This window comes from Lagopus leucura, unplaced genomic scaffold (assembly GCF_019238085.1).
Source record: "Lagopus leucura isolate 7727_CA_CO unplaced genomic scaffold, USGS_WTPT01 Super-Scaffold_100001, whole genome shotgun sequence".
Lineage (NCBI taxonomy): Eukaryota > Metazoa > Chordata > Aves > Galliformes > Phasianidae > Lagopus > Lagopus leucura.
Window position 1 is genome coordinate 1,756,594 of NW_024962262.1, and position 19,760 is coordinate 1,776,353.

A 19,760-nucleotide genomic window follows, 5' to 3' on the forward strand; every position below is an offset into this window, starting at 1 on the left:
TCACGGCAGCCGGGCGCCCATTGGCTGCCGTGGGTGTCGCAGCCGCTTTTCCCCATCGCCGTTTGAAACTCGGCCCAAAATGGCTGCGGCGAGGAGCGGGGCTGAGGCGGCGGCGGCCAGGCTGGAGGGGGCGGGGGAAGAGGAGGAGACGGAGACGGCGGCGGCGGCCGGGGAAAACGAGGTGGTGGATGGCGGCGGCGCTGCGGGCGGGGCGGCGGCCGCCGGCGGTGAGAGCGAGGAGGAAGAGGAGGAGGACGACGACGAGGACGACGAAAACGAGGACGAGGACGTGTTCGAAGTGGAGAAGATCCTCGACATGAAGACCGAGGGGGTGAGCGCGCGGCGCCGTCTCCCGTCGCCGCTCGCCGCCCTCCGGGGGCCGCGGCGGCAGCGGGAACGGCTGCTGGGCCCTCCGGCGGCGGGAGGGCGGCACCGGGCCGCGGAAAGCGGCGGCCCCGGCGCGGGTTCGGGTTCCGTCCTCGGCTACGCCCCCGTGCCGCGTGCGGGATCGCCGGGCGCCGCCGTGCAGAGCTCGGGCGTTACTCGGCCCTGCTGGCTCCGCGGCGCGTCTTCCCGCCTCGGCCGAAAGAGCGGTCGAACCCCGCGTCTCTTCGCAAACTTCTTTTTGTCGGCGGCGCGAAGCTGTGCGCTGCGCTGTGCCCGAGCTGCGGCGGTGCCGGGCTGGGCAGCGCGGCTGTGGGAGGGCCGCTCCGAGCAGGCGGACCCTCTCCGACTGAAATAAGGCTGCGGTGGTCTCCAGGCTGTTAGGCAGAACTCTCTTGCCTTCTCTCGTTCCGCTGAGAGCAGCCTGCATGTTTTCATACGAGTCCTTCACCGAATCACTGAGGTTGGCAAAGATCTCTAAGATCACCCTGTCCAACCGTCAGCCCGTGCCCGCCGACCGCATCCCTCAGTGCTGCATCCACACGTTTCTGGAGCACCTCCAGGGATGGTGACTGCACAGCACCTCCCTGGGCCGCCTGTGCCACTGCCTCACTGCTCCTCCTGAGAAGTTCCTAACATACAACCCGAACCTCCCCTGGTGCAGCTTAATGCCATTCCCTCTGATGCTGTCACTGTTATCCAGTGGCCGATTGGCTGAGATTCCCCCCATCTCACCACAGCCTCCTTTCAGGCAGTTGCAGAGAGCAGTAAGGTCTCCCCTGAGCCTCTTCCAGGCTGAACAATCCCAGTTCCCTCAGCTGCTCCCCATAAGCCTTGTGCTCCAGACCCCTCACAGCTCTGTTGCCCTTCTCTGGACGTGCTCCAGGGCCTCAGTGTCTTTCAGAAATTCTCTAAATTTCACAAGCAAAAAATAACAAACACAGCTTTTTTTAAAACAATTTTTGTATTTTCTACTTGTTTATTTTAAGTAGCTCATATTTTGGTGCTAGGCTTCAGTCAGAATCACACGGGTGTGGAAGTCCGCCTGCTTCCCGTGGAGCATCAGAGATGTAAGGCACTGATGTTGAGGAGTCTTCAAATGAAGAATTGCTTTATGTATTTATGATGCTGGAGTGGTTTAGTTGTATCTTGGCTGAAATGTCTGTGGCTTGAGAGTATTATGCTGTGGAGGTATGAGGTGTTAGCCACAGCAGTTAATCTGTCCTGAAAGCACAAGCACTTTTCTTACAGTTGGGATCTGAAAATCAGTCTCCTTGGGGAGGAGGATCATGCTCTGCACACGGTTCTGAAGAGCATTAGAATATCTCAGGGAGCTGATCCTGCCCCTCTGCTCTGTGCTGATGAGGCCTCACCTGCAGTACTGCGTCCAGAAGTGGAGTCCTCAGTACAGGAGAGACATGGACCTGTTGGGGCACATCCAGAGGAGGGCCAAAAAATGATCCAAGGGATGGAACACCTCCCCTATGAGGATGGGCTGAGAGAGCTGGGGCTGTTCAGCCTGGAGAAGTCTCCAGGGTGACCTGAGAGGAGCCTTTCAGTATCTAAAGGGAAGATACAATAAAAAACAGGACAGACTTTAGCAGGGTCTGTAGTGATAGGACATGGGGAAATGGTTTCAAACTAAAAGAGAGGAGATGTAGATTAGATAAAAGGAAGTTTTCTACAATAAGGGTGGTGAGGCGCTGGCACAGGTTGCCCGGAGAGGTGGTGGATCCATGGAGATGTTCAGGGTTGGGCTGGACAGGGCTCTGAGCAGCCTGATGGAGCTGTAGGTGTCCCTGTTTGTTGCAGGGGGGTTGGTTTAGATGGCCTTTAGAGGGTCCCCTCCAACTCAAACAATTCTGTGATTCTGTGTATATACTGAGTAACATCTCCTAGATCAATCTGTGCTGTGTACAGGCCAGCGGCAGCTGCTCTGTGCACATGAGGTTGGAGCACGTGGCTACACAGGACATTTATTTGCCCAACGTGTGTTGGTCCTGGGGGCTGTGGTTGCTCCAGACCCTTTCTGTGGCTCTCAAATGGGGCTCTCGCTGTGCTCCTGTGCTACAGACATGCAGGGCATGGCAGGTAATCATTCAAGCCTGAAAGGAATGGAAAAAGCTGTATGCTGCATTTGATGGGGTGTAGTATGTGCAGTCAGCTTTAGGCTGATGCTTTTCAGGTGCTTTTCAAAGCTGGAACAGATGCACAGAGCTGTCAAGACAGGCTCTGGGCTCCCATGCTACATCTGCAGCTGTGGGAACTGAAGGGCGCTGCATAGAGAAGCTCCTGTCAGTTCCCCTGCTGATACTCTGTGCCTGGCAGTGATGGGCGGGTGGGAGAGACAGCGCTCTGGGGATGAGTCTGTGCTGGGGAGCTGCCTGCTGGCAGGTGAACATGGGCTTGTCCTGATCCAGGAAAATAGCAACAGAAATTCCGAGTGTTTCAAAAGCTGCTGTACTGCATTAAAATCCCACTGAAGGGACAAGCTGCAAGGTGCAGGGTGACATTCCCCCTGGATTTGGGGAACGTTGACTCTGTTCTTCAGTGAGCCAAAGGCACTGTTCTTACGCTTCTCCAGAGGCATTCTGGTTAACACTTAGGATAATTTCTTTTTAGAAAATAAGTTCTGGGATGGTTTTGCTACCTTGTGTTTACTATTACATGTTTAATGGAAAACAGATTTATCTTCTGAACTTTGCTGCTGGTTGCTGTCATACCTCTGTTGAACGAGGCTGCATGGTCAGTGCAGGAAGGTGACCACACTGACTCCATAAGGTGCATCTCTGCCATTCAGTGAAGGCTGCTGCAGAAGGCACAGAGCGCTGATGCCTGGCTGTGATAGGCTGTGCGCCCAGCAGGCCTAAAGCCTGGCATCTCAGCAGAGGAAGGAGTTCACCCTGAGGAATGGGAGATTTGGGCCGTTCGGTTTATTTAGGAGAAAATCAAGAGATAGTTTAGTGAAAAGCTTTCCTCATTACCCCCATCTTTTTTTTTTTTCTCCTTTTTTTTCCTTTTTTCTCCCCTTAATGCTAACAGACTTCTATTCTGGTGAAATTACTTAGGATGAAACCACGATGACAGTTCAGATACTGTTGAAAGAATTGATCTAGGGCTGCAATTACAGTCTTTTACCAATAAGTTTGTAACTCAGAGATGCAAGTACTCAAGTTTTGTCTAAATCTACATTTGACTTGATCTCATTGAAGGGCTCTCATTTCTCACTGTTGGTACTGCAGTTTATCAAAAGTGGCATTGATTGTGAATCAAACAGATTATAAATTCCAATTTAGAGCTGAGTGCTGCTGTATTACAAATGTTAAGGTTTGAAATCCTCCTCTTCACCAAAGAGAAGGCACAGGAATTGAGTGGACGGAGTAATGCTGTGCTGTAACGTGTTCAGTGTTTGGTTCTTTTCTTACAGGGTGTAATTCTGTACAAAGTCCGGTGGAAGGGCTATACCTCTGATGACGATACCTGGGAACCAGAGGTTCATCTGGAAGACTGCAAAGAGGTGCTGCTTGAATTCAGAAGAAAGCTGGTGGACACCAAGCCAAAGCCTTTGAAAAAGGACTTTCAGGTGTGTTTCTCCTGCTGTCGTCCTCGGTAGAAGACAAACTGCCTGCCTGGGCTCTTCTAATGGCCGGCATGGGAGAGCAGGATGTTTGGGATATGGAAGTGATGACTTGGATGATCTTTGATCTGAGAGCTTTTTCTTCCAGCAGACCTCAGCTATTATTGCTGTTGTGTGGTTAAGGAGCTTTTTCAAATTGACAATTCAAAATTGTTGAGTCTGAATCCATTTAATATGGCAAATTTAATATGGCTTCATTAGAAACTGAGATGATGATGTATGGTTATTTTAGTTATTTTTTGACAACAAAAGCAAACTCCTTTTCCTGCTCACAGGCTTATTAGCACTGAAGCTGGGTCTGCTGTTTTCATCTTCCTTCTTGAAGCAGATTAACTTTATGGTTAAAAAGCAGTAATTCATCAGATAAGAAAAATAGAGACAACTCTATTGAAGGAAGGCAATTTTCCCTTGTTTGTTTCTGTTTAACTGCTCAGTCATTTTCGAAATCCTATGTGAGAACCATTTTTGAAAGCTGGTACCTTGTTTGTGAGAAATCTATACGTAAATTTTGCAAAATCAAGGCAACTGGTTTTGGTGTAAAAGAGTTGAAATTTAGTTTGGTTCTGGAATTGAGCTGCTGGGCATCCAGTTGGTTTGCTTTGCTTCTTTGGATGTTGATTCTCTTTCAGGTAGCCAGTAATGTGATGTAATGTAAGAAAATGAGTTAGAATTGTGCTTACAAACTTTGTGTTTTGGCTGCAAGGGATGTTTAGAAACAGTTCTCTTTTCCCACACACAAGCACTGCCATTTTTGTACAGCTTGCATTCAGGCATTCAGGCAATACAGTTTAATGGGGAAGTAAATATTTTCTTTTTTTTCCCCCCCCCTACATTTTAGAAATTTTCTCTAGATGATGATGTGTTTGAAGCAGAATCTGATAATGATGGGCAAAGCGAAACAAAAGAGGATGTTTCACCAAAGAAGAAAAAGAAAAAGTCAAGAGAAGGAGAAGATAGAAGTGTGGATGACCTGAAGAAGAAAAAGTCAAAGTCTGCAAAAGTCAAAGAGAAACCCAGGGTAGAATGTGAACTTTCCTCAGATACTTTGGGGTTGGATTCAAAACCCAAAAAAAGGACTTCAGAAACAAAGGAAGATTCAAAGGATCCAAAGAAGCAAAGGAAAGAAGATACTAAAGAAGTAAAGAAAAAGAAGGGGGAAGTTAAAGATGTAAAAATAAAAACTAAAGAAGATTGTAAAGAAAGTAAAAAATCACGGAAGGAGAAGCAAGGAGATGCTCAGTTTGACACAGAGCCGAGTACTTCAGACGATGCACTTTTTCAGGAGGTTGATAATGAAAATCCACCCTTATGCTCTGAAAATAAAGAGGAGGAACAACAAGTAAAGTGTGAAAAAGAGAGGTCGGAAGAAGAAATTGCTGAAAAAGACTGCATTGCTGACAGACAGCTTGATGGATCAGCAAGTAATGAAGATGATAGTGTGGAGGTTAAGGCTAAAAGAAAGAAGAAGAAAAATCAGAAAATGGAAGATTACAAAGAGGAGGGTAGAAAAGTGGAAATCAAAGATACGGGTTTGGAGAAGAAAAGCGTGCTCAAAAAGCAGAAAAGTCAAGAAAAAGTGAAAGTGGTGGCTGCAGAGTTGGAGAAAGTGTCAGCTGCGCCCATGTTGGCACAGAAGGCTGTAAAGGTGAGCGCTGAGGAGACAGGGCGCAAATCCATGGAGGCAGGAGAGGAGGTGAGCAGTATGAGGGCATTGGGGAGCGCTGGGAGGGGGTTCAGATCAAACACAGCTCAGGCAGAGGTGCCTGAAAAGGCTGCTGTTTATGATGGCAAATGGAGATATATGAGTCTGAAGGTTAATGGATGGATAAAGCAAATGAAAGGTGCACTGCAGGGTCTACAGGCAGGATGGAAGAACTGGATTTTGAACACTAGAAGAGGGGAGTGCTTTGGGACAGAGGAGTGTCTTTTAGGTATGAAAATGTGAATCTCTCCTTTGCTATGTGTATGTACTTAAAATGAAAACTTCTGTTCCACAGATGCATGTTGTCCTTTTTAGCCTCCTGTTTCTCCCACCTTTGACAGCTGCCTCAGTTTGGCTTTTGTCTGCTTGCATAGTAAGGCATTCAGTCATCTAGAAGCTATCCAACTGCTCAGTGGAGTATACTTCTGCTCTTGATTTCTCTCAGAAGCCAGCCTCTTGGTTAGACTGGGTGTGTTAGTGGCTTCAGAAGAACTGGAATGCTGAAATTGCTCCTAAGCCCAAATTGGTGGCCCTGCCTGCGGCAGGGAGCTGGAGCTTGATGATCCTCGAGGTCCTTCCAACCCAAGCCTTTCTGTGATCTCCCAGATAATTGCCCAGCTTGCCTTGTCTTGTTGGAATTCCTGTGCTGCTTTCAGGAGATTCTGAGTTGCCCAACTTGGTGACACATTAATTACAAATGCTGTGTCCCTTCTAGCAGATGAGCTGATCAAATACTCATATACTATTTAATTTCTGCTATTTAATGCAGTAATATTTTAAGGAAAACAAGAAGATAAAATATTTTTTTTAAAATGTAATTGTGTATGTGAAGAATAAAGGAGTATCTCTAGAATGTTTATGAGGAAAATCTGCTTTTGGAGAATATATTTTTCAGCTTCTTTAGGCTATTCTGATACAGTTTGTAGTTTGTAAAGAAGAATCATTGGCTGCCCGGAGAAACTCCTTCCTGATTTGTAACTGGGCTGCAGCCACGGTACCCTGGTGCTTATTGGATTATGTCCCACTGCTTCTGAGGCCATAATTCTGTGGTGACAAGTGTCTTCTTTTGTAGGTTCAGCTGCAGTCCTCTGAGACTGTTGTCTGTATGGGGTAGGCACCTTAACATAAGCACGTTGATTTGTTTTGGACAGAGAATAGCAATACTGCATGGAGTAACCTCAGAGCTGAGCTACACAAAGTACTCTTTGTGGGAGCTTAGTGGTGAAAGCTCTTCTAAACAAGGTTAAGCAATAGCTGTGGGGCATAGCTGGTTTCACACAGCTATTTAGCTCATTTTCTTTGCAGTTGTAACTAACTGAAATGGCATGGCTCTTCATTACTCCAAGTATTTTCTCATAGTTTGAGGCCATAGCATTCATAAGAGAGCAGCATCAGATAATCACATACATCCTCGGAATTCTGTTCATTACCAACAGTGTACAAACCCCGTCACCACAAATATGAAGAAATCAGCAGCAGGGGGAAGGTTGATTTTCTTACTGCTCTTCAGCCAGCACCCTCACGAGGTGTAGCTTGGAAGGCATTCTGCTTTTTGCCGTCCATCTCCTGCATGCTGAAGTGGTGGTGCCTGCATCTGCCCACAGCACCTGTGGGACTCTGCGTGTGTGGGCTCAGGGCACAGCTTTGGGGTTTGCTGTGTGTCATGAAGTTTTGGGCCCAGCATATTGTTCTCTTGAAAGTAAAGCACGGCCTTTGTTTCAGCTGCCTGACTCTTCTCTGATTACAGAACACTGTCATGTCAATCTGTGGTACAGTATTCTCTGTTTGGAGTCATTTTGTATGATGAACCCTTTCTTCCCTGTGATTTACCTTCTAAAAATAAACGTGTAGGTACACTGTGCATCTCATCAACATCAGGAAATCTGGAACAGAACTCACGTTTTTTAACAGCCCTTGTGCTTAGCAGTGTCTGGTAATCTTGTCACTTGTTTGCTCCTACTATGGGCACCTGCCTGGAATGATGTCTGTCACCCAAAGGCAGAGTTTTGAGGGGAGAGAAGGAAGGCTTCATGATGTACTGAATTCATTTAGTTTTTTACCTTTCTAAGAAATGGTGGCATCAGTGATTCTGTGATCACTTAAGGACTTGAGTGTTTATTTGTGCCTCTTTGAGTTGTAGTCTCCTTATTTGGTACCTTGGGATTTCAGCTGTCGTATCTCAGTTTTAGTAGAGAGAACACTTCTAAGGGAGGGTTCTGGTTTCTGCTTGCTTTGGATGTGAATGACACACCAGCTAACATTTCAGACTCGGAATATTAAATACAGTGGTTTCCTGGTGTGTTTTGTCTTTGCTATGTGTCATTTTTAGGAAATGGTAACACAGCAATTGTACATGTATGCTGGTTTTGATATGTGTGAGTGCCTCACGTGGCTGGCATGCTACGGAACTCAAACTGAAGTTCCCTGATTTGGAAGATCTTTTCCTCGTAGTGAAGAAGGCTTCCCAGAGCAGCTCCTGTCTCACCCATTTAATTCTTTTCTTAGGATTGTGTCTGTGAGTCTGTTGTCTGTAAGATTTCAGTAGTGTTATTTTCCACTTTCTCCATACCGCTCACATTTGATCCTTTTTCTTAATAACAGGAGAAAGAAATAAAGAAAACTGAAATGAAAGAAAAAGCAGTAAAAAAAGAGTCTGAAAAAGAAGAAAAGAGCAGAAAAGAACAGAAGGTCCTAAAAAGTAAGTGTTAATTGCTGAAAAGAGAAAAGGAGCACCTTTCAAGGCATTCTCCTCTTATTCCTATAAGGGCAGATACAGAGCAGCATTTCTAATACATGCTAGAAAAGCAGTGTCTTTTAAGAAATGAAAGCCAGCTTTTTTATGGCTTTGTGAGAAGGCTGCCTGAGGCATGAAAGTTTGTAATGCCTGTAATGTTTTTATAGACAAGTCAAGATTTTGCCCTTTTTCATTTAGTATTGTTAACTACGTCACTTTATCACACCAGTGACAACGGTCTTTTGGGGGTGAATTCATCCAACTATTGTCTATTTCCAGAAGCATTTTGATATCATTATAAATACACACTTTGTATTTCTGGAGTTAGCTGGTAGAGGTTCACTTCAGGCAAACTTTATGCCTCTTGCTTTAGCCACTGTAGTGGGTTACTGTACAAGCCTTAAAAAAACACAACAAGCTGACTTGAAACATGAAAGGTCTGGGTTGGGCTTCTGTTCTTAGTTGTGTGATGGGGTATTAATGTTAGCACTCTTGATCTCAGGAAAATTCTGAGTGAATTTTCTCCTTTTGGCATTCTGAATGGGCATAGGAAGAGCTGTGGTGCTTCAAAAGCTATTGGCAGAGAAACAGCTTTCACTTAAAGGACGGTAGATGCTAACAGCTCAAGAAAAGTAGCCAGCAGATGATTAATTCCTGCTCTGTATAGAGCACGTGTTCTTTGGTTGTCACCAGTACTGGAACATTTTTTCAAAGAGGTAATGCATAATTCTAAATTAAATTTCTTAAGAAGGTAATACTAAGTAGAAAGCAGTCAGAGCCCAGACTTACCAAGGTCACTGAAGGTGAACTAGCTGTCCCCAATTTTGGCTTTTTTGTTAAGCTTGCTCCTGTGCTTCAGCAGTGATTAACTTAGGAAGAGAGAATAGATCTTTACTAAATGGACTCTGGTCACTTATTTAAACTTTGTTATGTAAAAGCCTTTAGTGGCTCAAGAAGTCATTCTTGGTAACTGTCTTAATGTTCTAGGCTATAAGGACATCAAAAGTGCACTTGACATGTGTAATGTAGCTTCAGAAGAAAAAAAGGAATGCTCTGAGAATAACTGCAAAAGAGAAGAACCCTCACTAGAATGTAAATTCATAGAAGAATTAAAATTAAAAGACAGCAAAGTGCACAAGGAGAGGAGGATAAAAGATGAAGCAGAAACATGGAATTACGTTGCTGCAGGAGGTGGTCGAGAAGCAGTGGATGTGTGTCAGATGGAGAACTCTGGTGAGCTGCAGAACCAAACCTAGGAGAAAGATGAGCGCTTGCATTTAATACTAACTCCGTTCCTGCTTGCATCTTTTAATGCTCCAGTTCTTACTTACCAGGAGGCTGAATCAGTATTTTCTTTTGAAACTCTTGCTAATTTTTGAGCCTATCAGCGTGTTCCTGGTATATTTCTGCTGTTACAGTTATGCAGTGTTTGCCATCTCTGATCGCTTTAGCCTAATGTGGAACAAACAAGTGGCTTCTTTCAAGTAAAAGCCTTTTTTGTGCTTGCAACACAGCTTTCATTGTTTGGAATCATTTCATGTTGGGTTCCAAAGTCTGTTTGAATGAAAAATAGTATGTTGTGCTGCTGACTGCTGAAGTAATGGCAAGCAGTGAATGATTTCATAATTTGTAAGTTGTTACTTATTTTATTGTTTTCTTTTATAAATATGATAGATGGCAAGCAGCAAGTTTTGAGTTTGGGTATGGATATGCAGTTAGAATGGCTAACACTAGAAGACTTTCAGAAGCATCTCGATGGAGAAGATGAGAATCACATCTCAGCAGAACCAGTATCCAGTAGTAAGTAGTTGTTGGGAGGACTGGACTTTCCAGCATCTCAAAGTGAGATGTGCTTCACCTGCATTAAATTTATTTTCTAGCACTCCTGAGGGATGCTGTCAAAAGTGGAGATTATATGACAGTAAAGATGGCACTTTCTTCAAGCGAGGAATATAATCTGGATCAAGAGGTAACTTTTCCATAATAGAGTTACTGAGTGGGGGAGTGTACAAATTTGGACTGTTTGAGAAGTTCTCTCTTGCTGACCAGTAGCAGATTTAATGCAGAAAGCACAGTGGGTGAAAGAGGAACACAAAAGAAAAGGCATCAGTATTTGTTCCCTATTTCCTTGAAAGAAGTGAATTTTCATAGAAGCACCTTGCACCAAATTTGCCCATTTTTGAGAATTGAAGATTTTAAGGACTGTTCATCATGCTAGAACTTCTGTTGCATGGTAGAACAGAAGATGCTGAGTGAAGTGTTGAGGCAAGCATGTGCTTTTTGAATTGTAGTGTGTGGTGGAAATGTAAAAGCGAGTGAGGGGAGAGTGGCTGCTCCCAGAAATCTCTTCATATTTTCACTCAGGTTTAATCCAAAAGCAGTGCTGTGCAGCTGGCTCGGGCCCTTGCGCTTTTTCTCCAGCATTTGCCAGTTTCTTTCTCCACTGTCTCGCTCTTTTCCCTGCTGCTGCATACCTTGCTGCCTCTTATTCTGGCTCATTCTGATTTCCTTTGTATTTCTGGAGCTCAGTGTGATGTTTGTGAGTGAGAGGAGTCTGTGGTGATGACAGTTTGTCAGTGTCTGGCAGCTGTGCGTGTGTGAAGAGGGGAGGAGAATCTTGTGAAACCTGTTGCTGTGTTTGCATTCTTTGCAGCTGTGATCTGTCTTCAGATATTTGATTTTTATGGTGATGATTGATGTTGTTGCAGGATTCCAGTGGAATGACTCTAGTAATGCTTGCTGCTGCTGGTGGGCATGACGATCTCCTCCGGGTCCTAATCAGGAAGGGAGCTAAAGTTAATGGCAGGCAGAAAAATGGAACAACTGCATTGATACACGCAGCTGAAAAGGTTGGGTCGGTCACTGTCGTATTTGTAGTTCTTGACTCTTTTGTTTAAATTAAAAGTGGTATCCTGTTTTTTCCACCTCCCGTGGGCGATCCTTAAATAATTAGCAGGATACAGCAGGATGTTGACCATCTCTGCATAGTATTGGTGGCTGTGGTTACTGTAGGCTAAATCTGTAGGTGATAGTAAAGCCTGTCTATATAGGGAATGTCACAGGGCAGCTTGGAAGGAAAGGTGATGCAAGGGCTATCTCTAAATTTCTCTTTCATGGGGCTGAAGTTCTTGCAGTAGAATTGCTTGTTTTCTTTGGATAGGCAGGATCCAGACTTCTGAAACTTGGAGACCAACTCTCTGATTAAGCAGAGTTTGCTAATTGAGAGCAAGGGAATAGAGGTAGGGACACTCTCTGCTTAGTCTAAGGCCTGCTTGACTTGACTGCTACGTTAAAGGATGTTTGGTGGTTTCAAGTCAGTTCACTTACTTTCCCAGGTAGAGGAGCTTTGTGGCCAAAAGGGAACTTGATTCCTGTTTGGCGATTAATGCAGACATACTGTTTGGGTTTGGGTCTTTTCCCCTGGGGTGTTTGTTATTACAAGGTTAAGTAAAAAGTAAGAATTGTAAATGCATGTGGCTTTTGCCCCAGTCTGAATTCATCTTTATGAGCAATGAAAGAGAACAGCATCAATTCTGACATGCATTGTGCTTGTATTTTAAAATGAAAACTAAATATGTTACACCTACTTATCTTGTGGTTTTGTTTGTTGTTTTTTTTTTTCTTAAAGAATTTTCTAACAACAGTAGCTATTCTTCTGGAGGCTGGAGCATTTGTGAACATGCAGCAGAGCAGCGGTGAAACTGCGTTAATGAAGGTAAACAGTTATTTATCCTCATGTGATTTAGTTTGCCAGTGATGTTGATTATTAATAGTGTATAGAAGACAGAAGTTTATTTTCAGAATTGATTTAGCTGGGAGGTGTACTACATTTGAAATACAAGTACTGCTCTCACTTACATGAGGCAATGTTCTAGTAGTTTGTTTTTTTCTAACTTACTGTTGTATCTCAACAGTGCAATGCAGGGTTAAGTGTGGTTTGGTTTCTTCTGCTGCTTGGGTCAAAGAAATGTGGAGATAGTCCTGAAAGTGAAATAATGTCTGTCAGCAGGAAAATAAAAACTGCAGAGACAAAACCCACTGGAATATACTGTGATTGGCCTCTGTCTTCGCAGGAGAATGGTGTTCTGTCATTGTCAGTTGGTTGGTTGTCATGGTTGCTTTTTATTTTATTGTAATGGGAAAATTCTAAGACCCTTAAAGCAGTCTGTGCCCTTCTTAATAGGTTTTTGGTTTATATCCATTAATTCCGCCAAAGTTTGGTGTTCCTGGTGAACTTGCTGTGTTTTTTGAAGGCTGTTTAAGGCAGTTTGTGTACAGCAGAGATTACAAGAACTCTTCTGTTCCAGACGTTGTGGTGTTATTTCTCTGTTAACCTGCCCAAGGCTGAGGGAATTCACGTCTTCTGTCAGAAAACAGTGACGCACTTGTGGTTTCCTCTGTCACTGACGTCCAAAATCTCTCCATTATTTGACCACCTCCATGAACCTCAGTTTTGACCTTCATAGTTTTTCAAGGGTATTTTCTTAGTGTTTGATGCCCTCTCATTGGAGCCCATGGAGCCTTACTGCACTTATTTCTTTTGCCATGCAGATATGAAGAGTAGCATCTTCGTTTCCAGTAATTTTCTAGAACAGGTTTAGCTGTGTCTCAATAAACATACCATTGCATTTATCAGGACACTCTTACTTAACTGTAGGAGTTGGTTCTTACCTCTAAAAAGAGGGGGAAAAGTCTCAACAGTTCCTCTTTTTTTCTTCTTGTTTTATCTGTTAAGGGCGAATGTTGGTTTTGGTTTTGTTTGCTGATGGAAGATTATGGATTGAAAAAGTACAGATGAAAGTTCAGGTCTCAAACAAATGGCAGTTGATGACTTCAGAAAGGCTTAATAAGGATATTCTGTATTGAGGTACTTGGAAAGCAGTAAAGAGCATGCTTGCATTCTTCAAAACAAAGCTTTCTGTAGATTTTCCAGTGCCTTTTTCAAGTCTTCACCTGAACACCTGGGCATTCTTGCTGTAGGTAATGCTGACAGCTTTGGGCATGCGTGCAGTTGATACAGTGACTGTCTAACAAAGTGACAATGTGAGGCAAATTCCATTCCTTTTCTGAAGTAACATTTATACTGAAATTCCTAGAAACAGACACTTGGAAGTGTTCCTTCAGTCATTCTGAATGCTTCTACAGAAATCCATTTATTCAGACCAGTTTATAGGTAGTGTAACCTTGCAGATTAGATCTTTCCAAAGAACTCAGTTTTCTTTTAAACTAAGTCCATTTGGTCACCCCAGTGTTGCTTCTGTGGGACCAGGTGCATTGTGATTTGTTACCATTCACCTGGTGATTGCTTACACTTGTTTTCTGAGTTGTAACTGAACTTTGGATTGAAGTGTGTTTCTGCAGTTCTGCTTTCTTCAGTGTCGTGCTCCTCTTTAATGGGATTTGTGGTGTTGTCCATTCTCCCTTGTTGCTTGGCACAGGCATGTAAAAGAGGAAATTCGGACATTGTGCGACTTATGATTGAAAGCGGAGCGGACTGTAACATCTTGTCAAAGCATCAGAACAGTGCACTGCATTTTGCTAAGCAGTCTAACAATGTCCTGGTGTACGAACAGCTCAAGAGTCATTTGGAAACGTGAGTAAACTCTACTTGGAAGTTTGGCGTGGGGAAGTGTGAATTAACTGTGCGTGTAATCATCTTGGGTTAAGCTGGGGAAGGGGGAGAGGTTTGGGGGAGAAAGTATGGAAAGTATGGAGTATGCCAGTTCTTCCCTACCTTCTAAGAAGGAAATCCCGGTATGTTGTATGGGAGCTGTTGAGTCATGGCCTGAACCACTGATTGATGACCGGAGGAAAGGAGCGGGTCAGCCATGGGAGCACAGGTGAAGGAAGCGGTGGAGCCTGGCTGCACCTCTCCTATACTCCGTTTAAGGGCTGACTGCCACTGGGGAAGGGTCTCTTTCTGCAGATCCCTCCTCTGTGGGGTCTTTCCTACAAACCTAGATCTGTGGATACGGGTGAGCGCTCCTTCCCTGTTTCTTTTCCCATTTTCACCACGATAATCTTTGTAGCTGTAACACCAACTGTAACACGTGTTCAGTTGGGTTTTTGAAGGCAACAGGAAGTATGCAGATAAAGTTTGGCATGTGCTGTTCAGTGAACTTAATCTTTCTTTCATTCACTGTTTGATGCTTTCTCCAGTTCATCTGCTATTTAAAATTTGCCACCAAATGTGTTTTGTAAGATCTTGAACGTATAACTTTACCAGTGAAATGTCGGCTGCTTGTACAGGCAGCCCCCCTACCCTGCCAAATAGCCTCCACATCCCAAACTATCTGAATGATGGAACTGTTGCTTTTTTTAGGGTTGTGGTTAGTGAGCATGGTGGTGATAGGCTGACAGTTGCACTAGATGATCTTAGCAGTCCTTTCCAACCTTATTGATCTGTGGTTTTAACAAAGCTTAATTTGGGAATTGCATTACACTAATAGCACAACCAGTAAAAAGAGTGATTTGTTCTACCCTGTACTTGCAGTCACTTTACTGGGGGGAAGCAGTCACCCGTTCCCATTCAGCCAGCGGTGCCTACTGGTGTTCCAGCAACACCTTTCTACATAAGGAAGTATGTGGTTACTGAGACTTCTGGTGTCTGCTGTAGTGTCCTTGTCCACAAAAGTAAAACGCTGAGGTCTGACAGATGGAATTTCACAAACAGGTCTCTGAGAAAATGTTTTATTAACAAAATGTCTGGACCTGGGGCTCATCTGTGCATAAATGTAGGTGATAAAGTCCTGACAACTGGGAATGCAGAAAGGAGATCCAGAATCGTTCTTTGTGTAATCTCTCTTCAAGACTGTCTGCTGAAGTAATGGTTCTGTGTGAAGTACAGGCCTCGCTTGTTTCCTCATGTAGACTCTCAAGAGTAGCAGAAGATACCATCAGGGACTATTTTGAAGCTCGCCTTGTTTTGCTGGAGCCAGTCTTCCCAATTGCTTGTCACCGTCTCTGTGAAGGGCCGGACTTCTCCACAGACTTCAACTATAAACCCCCACAGAACGTGCCAGAAGGTAGGGATCTTGGGTTGGTTCTGCTTGTCTGTACTTTAAAAAAAAAAAAAAAAAAGCAAAATAGAAAATAGTGCATTGAGAATCTGCCCTTTAATTATCTGCTGTATGAAATGCACGACACGTTGTAATACAGTACGTGATATTAACGGTGCTCCCTATATTCAGGCTGTGGAATGCAGGAGTAATATTTTCATGCAATGTGGGTGAAATACTGCTTAAACTGGGATTTTGAGGTGTTTGTCCAGTTTTTATTTGGTTTATTCAGTTTATTCAGAGATGTAAACATCTTCTCATTTTTTTGATACACTTTACTGAATTAGGAAGCATTATATAAATTTACATACTAAAATGGGGTACTTGTATCTATTGAATACTGTTGCTTCCTAAATTTCAGCACAGTTCATAAACACCCATACTTAACTGAGCTTAGCACTCCCTACCAAGAGAAAAGATAAGCCAAAGTACACAATGTTCCCAAACTACAGATGCATCTGTTTTGCTTTCCTCTCTGATCCCTACATAAGGTTTATTTTGCTGCCAAAACCCCTCAGCCTTGTGAGCAGCTCAGTTGTGTTCTCTGCTTGGGCTCACTGGCTTGGGAGATTGGATTTCTTTCTACATATTGCTTTGATGCTCCTTTGGAGCTTAATATTTACGCAGACACTAAAGGTACCTCGCTGCTTGCATTCAGAAGTTTGGTGTTTGCAATTGTTCTAAATCATGGATCCCGTTTCAGCTTTGTGTGACTGAACTGCCTTCCCTTCTAGGATCTGGAATTCTTCTCTTTATTTTCCATGCAAATTTCTTCGGTAAAGAAGTCGTTGCTCGGCTCTGTGGACCATGCAGTGTACAAGCTGTGGTTTTAAATGACAAATTCCAGCTCCCTGTATTTTTGGTAAGTATTTTTCATATGACTAATTGGCTGTAAAACTGTCCGCAGAACAGCCTGGCAGATATTAGAGCTAGATGTTAGAGTTGGATTTTGAGTACTACAGTGGTGTCTTTTAATTTTGAAATGAAACTTAATATATATTTTACATGGAGAGGAGTGCACAGCCTGTAGGCAGTAGATTCCATAGAGTTAAATAAAAGGCAGGGCTGCAGCTGTGGGCCCACTGCTCTGTGTGTCTATGCTGGAGCCCAGGTTGGGCCAGGGGGAGGCAGAGGGCCTTGCTATCCTGTGACTGCGTGATGCCAGAGCTGAGGCTTTGGGCAGAGAGGTGAGAATTCAGCACCTGAAGGAGTATCCTTTCCCCAGCTCACCTTGCTTCTCTGCCTTTTAACACAAATTCTTTAGTGTAATCATTTCAATGACCTTTCTCATTTATGAGTCATGTAAATTTATTGTTTTTTTCTATTAAATGTATCACTGTCCACACACTGAAGTCCTCTTGTTTTCTCTGTGATTCAGATTGCACTAAAAGTTCTCTGCAATGTACACAACTTTTAAATATATATATATGTATTTAAATTTATATAAAATATACATATATATATTTATTTAAATTTGCCTAAAAGCAACTGTAGTTTGTCATATTCTTTGACCCACACGGCACTTTGGACCATATCCTGCCATTAACTTTATCAATTCTCTTTTAGGACAGTCACTTTATTTATTCCTTCAGCCCAACTGCAGGCCTTAACAAGCTTTTTATCCGGCTAGCAGAAGCTCCTACAGCCAAGGTACAAAATGCTTTCACTTGTGTACGCTGATCTGATGCCCCATCCCTGGAGGCATTCAAGGCCAGGCTGGATGTGGCTCTGGGCAGCCTGGTCTGGTGGTTGGTGACCCTGCACGTAGCAGGGGGTTGAAACTTGATGATCATTGAGGTCCTTTTCACGCAGACCATTCTATGATTCTGTGATCTGCTGTGCTATACCTCCTGTAATCTGTGTGCTTGCAGTTAAACATGCTGTGTGGTTTGTTGGATGCTCCCATCTTCATGTCAAACCTGTGTTTGCTTTTACAGGTGAAGCTGCTAATAGGAGCATACAGAGTACAGCTGCAGTGACCTCACAGCTGCGAGCCTGTTGAGCGGCCTGACACCTCTGGGATATACTTCTGAGTCCTCTGTTCAGAGACTGACAAAGCAGTTTGGAACTTTTTGGCACCACACTCTTAGTCCCAAGTTCCCATCTTCATGTTGTTTGTTGGCAGTCATACAGGAAAGTACGTGTTGGAGAGCAGCTGAATACACTGTGCTGGTTGGGACAGGGTTGTCAGCTCTTTTTTGATTTGTACAGACATAGATGTAAGTATTTGTGCCAATACATACAATGCTGTCTTTCTTTAACTTGTTGAGTCCAGACTGCATATTTCAGCTTTTCCACAATGTGGAATGGTGCACACAAGAACTATTTAAGGTAACTAAATGAAATGTCTTGTTTTTTTTTAAATAGAAGGATCTTTTTCATTTGTAAACTACAATTTTCTACTTACTCAAATAACTGAAATGTTTCAGTGTAAAATGCAGGACTGTTGTATTCTCAGAGCAGTGGGCAGGAATTACACCTGAAAGCCACTGCATCACTTAAGCATGAACTGCTGGGGATCACATTCTGGTTTGAAACTCTTCCTGCAGTTGCTTCCTGGTGGGAGAGCAGGAGCAATTGCCTGTGTGAAAGCCCTGCGTGATTCCCTTTGAACAGACAGTTAGGTCTGCAGGAGTGAACAGGGACGTCCAGATAGGCTCAATGAGTAGAGCACTGTGGTTGGATTCCTAGTTACATCAGTGCTTTAAAACTAATCTTGTGTTAGAGAAGCAACTGATAGTTATACAGGCATCTTAACTTTGGAGTTGTTAGTCAAGTGGCATGTGAGAAAACAAATAGCTGGAACTAGCAAACCAGAAGATGTGTTAACTGCTACCTTAACTGTGGGCAATGCTTTCCTAGGTGGCTAAAAGGTACAGAGGAGTTCAGATGTTCTCATCCTGACTGCTGAGAACAGGTTCTGCCCTCATTCAGAACTCAGATCCTGTGTGCAAAGAGCTGCTATCTGTCTTTTTATTTCTCTAAGTAAGTGACCATTTTATCAGATGACAGCAGTTCTGCAATGGTTCTGTGCTGTAACATAGAAATGTAATACTTCTGCCTGAAGTATTTTTCTTTGTAAATTAAACAACATCTTGAAAAGTGAAGGAAAGAAAGATTGTGCCTTTGCTGTTCTGGTTGCCACAAGTAGTTTACATGACACTATGTGCCTATATTGCTTAAGAAACTATTGGGGATAAATAATGTATTTGCACCATTTTGATGGTGAGCACTCAGTTGTACCCTTTTAAGAACTGTGACTTTATATTAAAACTTTCAGCTTACCACTTTTAAGTTCTGGTTCTTGAAAGTTTAAAACTTTGATACTAAGAGATGCCACATCTTAGTAACGAAGCACACTATCATCTATCTCAGTTCTGTGGAACGTTACATTTTCTGTGTAAAACTACACCAGCACCATGATATGCTCATTTCTGGTGTCATTCAAGGTAGTCAATCAAGCAGATTGATGGATGTGTTAACAAGTCTGAATTTAGAATAGATTTTTGTCTCTCTGAAACCTGCGATACCTCCCTCTCCTATGCATAAACACTGCAGTGCACAGAAAGCACTGGCTGAGAATCAGGACCGTCCCTACCAGCAGCTGCTGGTTTTCTTCTGAATTTCAAAGTGTAGGTATTAGGAAATGGTCACTGAAGATGAATGTGGATAGGAGATGTTCTTCAGCATTTCCTTAGGGTGGAGTGACAGCTTTCCTGTGGTTACTGTTTCCTTGGCTGTCCCTGCATTGTGTGCTTAGGAGTGCATGTGTACAGTGTGCCTCTGGGAGGGGGCTGAGCTCTGAAGGACTGTGCAGGTGGGCCCAAAAAGGTTCTGAAGAGGTGTCTGGGTAATTATCTCAAAGCAGTGCAGAACTGCTGTACAGTCTAACCAAAATGTTGTTCCAAGGGTTGACATAGCAAGTAAGTTGTCAGAGGTGGTACTGAGGGTGGTGGGTGGTGTTGGTTTGTTAGGGCTGTTGTTGGGTTTAATACTTCTTCCTGTCTTGACAAGCTCAAGGTGCAGAAGGGAGGCTTACAGAAAAGAGGAAGAAAACCTGCATTCATAACACTGTTACTGAGGGATGGATTTTGCAGCCATCTTCCTCTTCTGACGGTGATTCAAGTTTTAGGTTCCTACTGAAGAGATATGAAAAATGTTCAGTGCTGGCTTCTGTATGATTTTACTACATCCTTTTTATCCAGTTGCTAAGGGAGAAGTTTTGGTGGACAAAGGGTAAAGAGA

General features: G+C 43.6%; 2 protein-coding genes across 4 annotated transcripts in view; one reads left to right on the forward strand and one right to left on the reverse strand.

The window, feature by feature from the left end:
- The first annotated feature begins 79 nt into the window (after positions 1 to 79).
- Positions 80 to 18,809, forward strand: MPHOSPH8 (M-phase phosphoprotein 8). Its single transcript, XM_042868545.1, has 14 exons — positions 80 to 331; positions 3,812 to 3,967; positions 4,860 to 5,714; positions 8,325 to 8,421; positions 9,445 to 9,690; positions 10,132 to 10,257; positions 10,338 to 10,426; positions 11,166 to 11,306; positions 12,086 to 12,172; positions 13,896 to 14,050; positions 15,328 to 15,482; positions 16,250 to 16,377; positions 17,082 to 17,165; positions 17,453 to 18,809. The coding sequence occupies exons 1-14, from the start codon at positions 80 to 82 to the stop codon at positions 17,492 to 17,494; spliced, it is 2,613 nt and encodes an 870-aa protein (XP_042724479.1). The 3' UTR covers positions 17,495 to 18,809.
- PSPC1 (paraspeckle component 1) overlaps positions 15,134 to 19,760 on the reverse strand; it is a 64,469-nt gene continuing 59,842 nt past the window's right edge. For 2 of the 3 annotated variants that reach the window (XR_006178316.1, XR_006178314.1), the window contains one exon: positions 15,134 to 15,515. The gene's annotated coding sequence lies outside the window, so the exon portion shown is untranslated. The remainder of the gene's footprint in view (positions 15,516 to 19,760) is intronic. The other variant, XR_006178315.1, reaches the window with a different exon arrangement.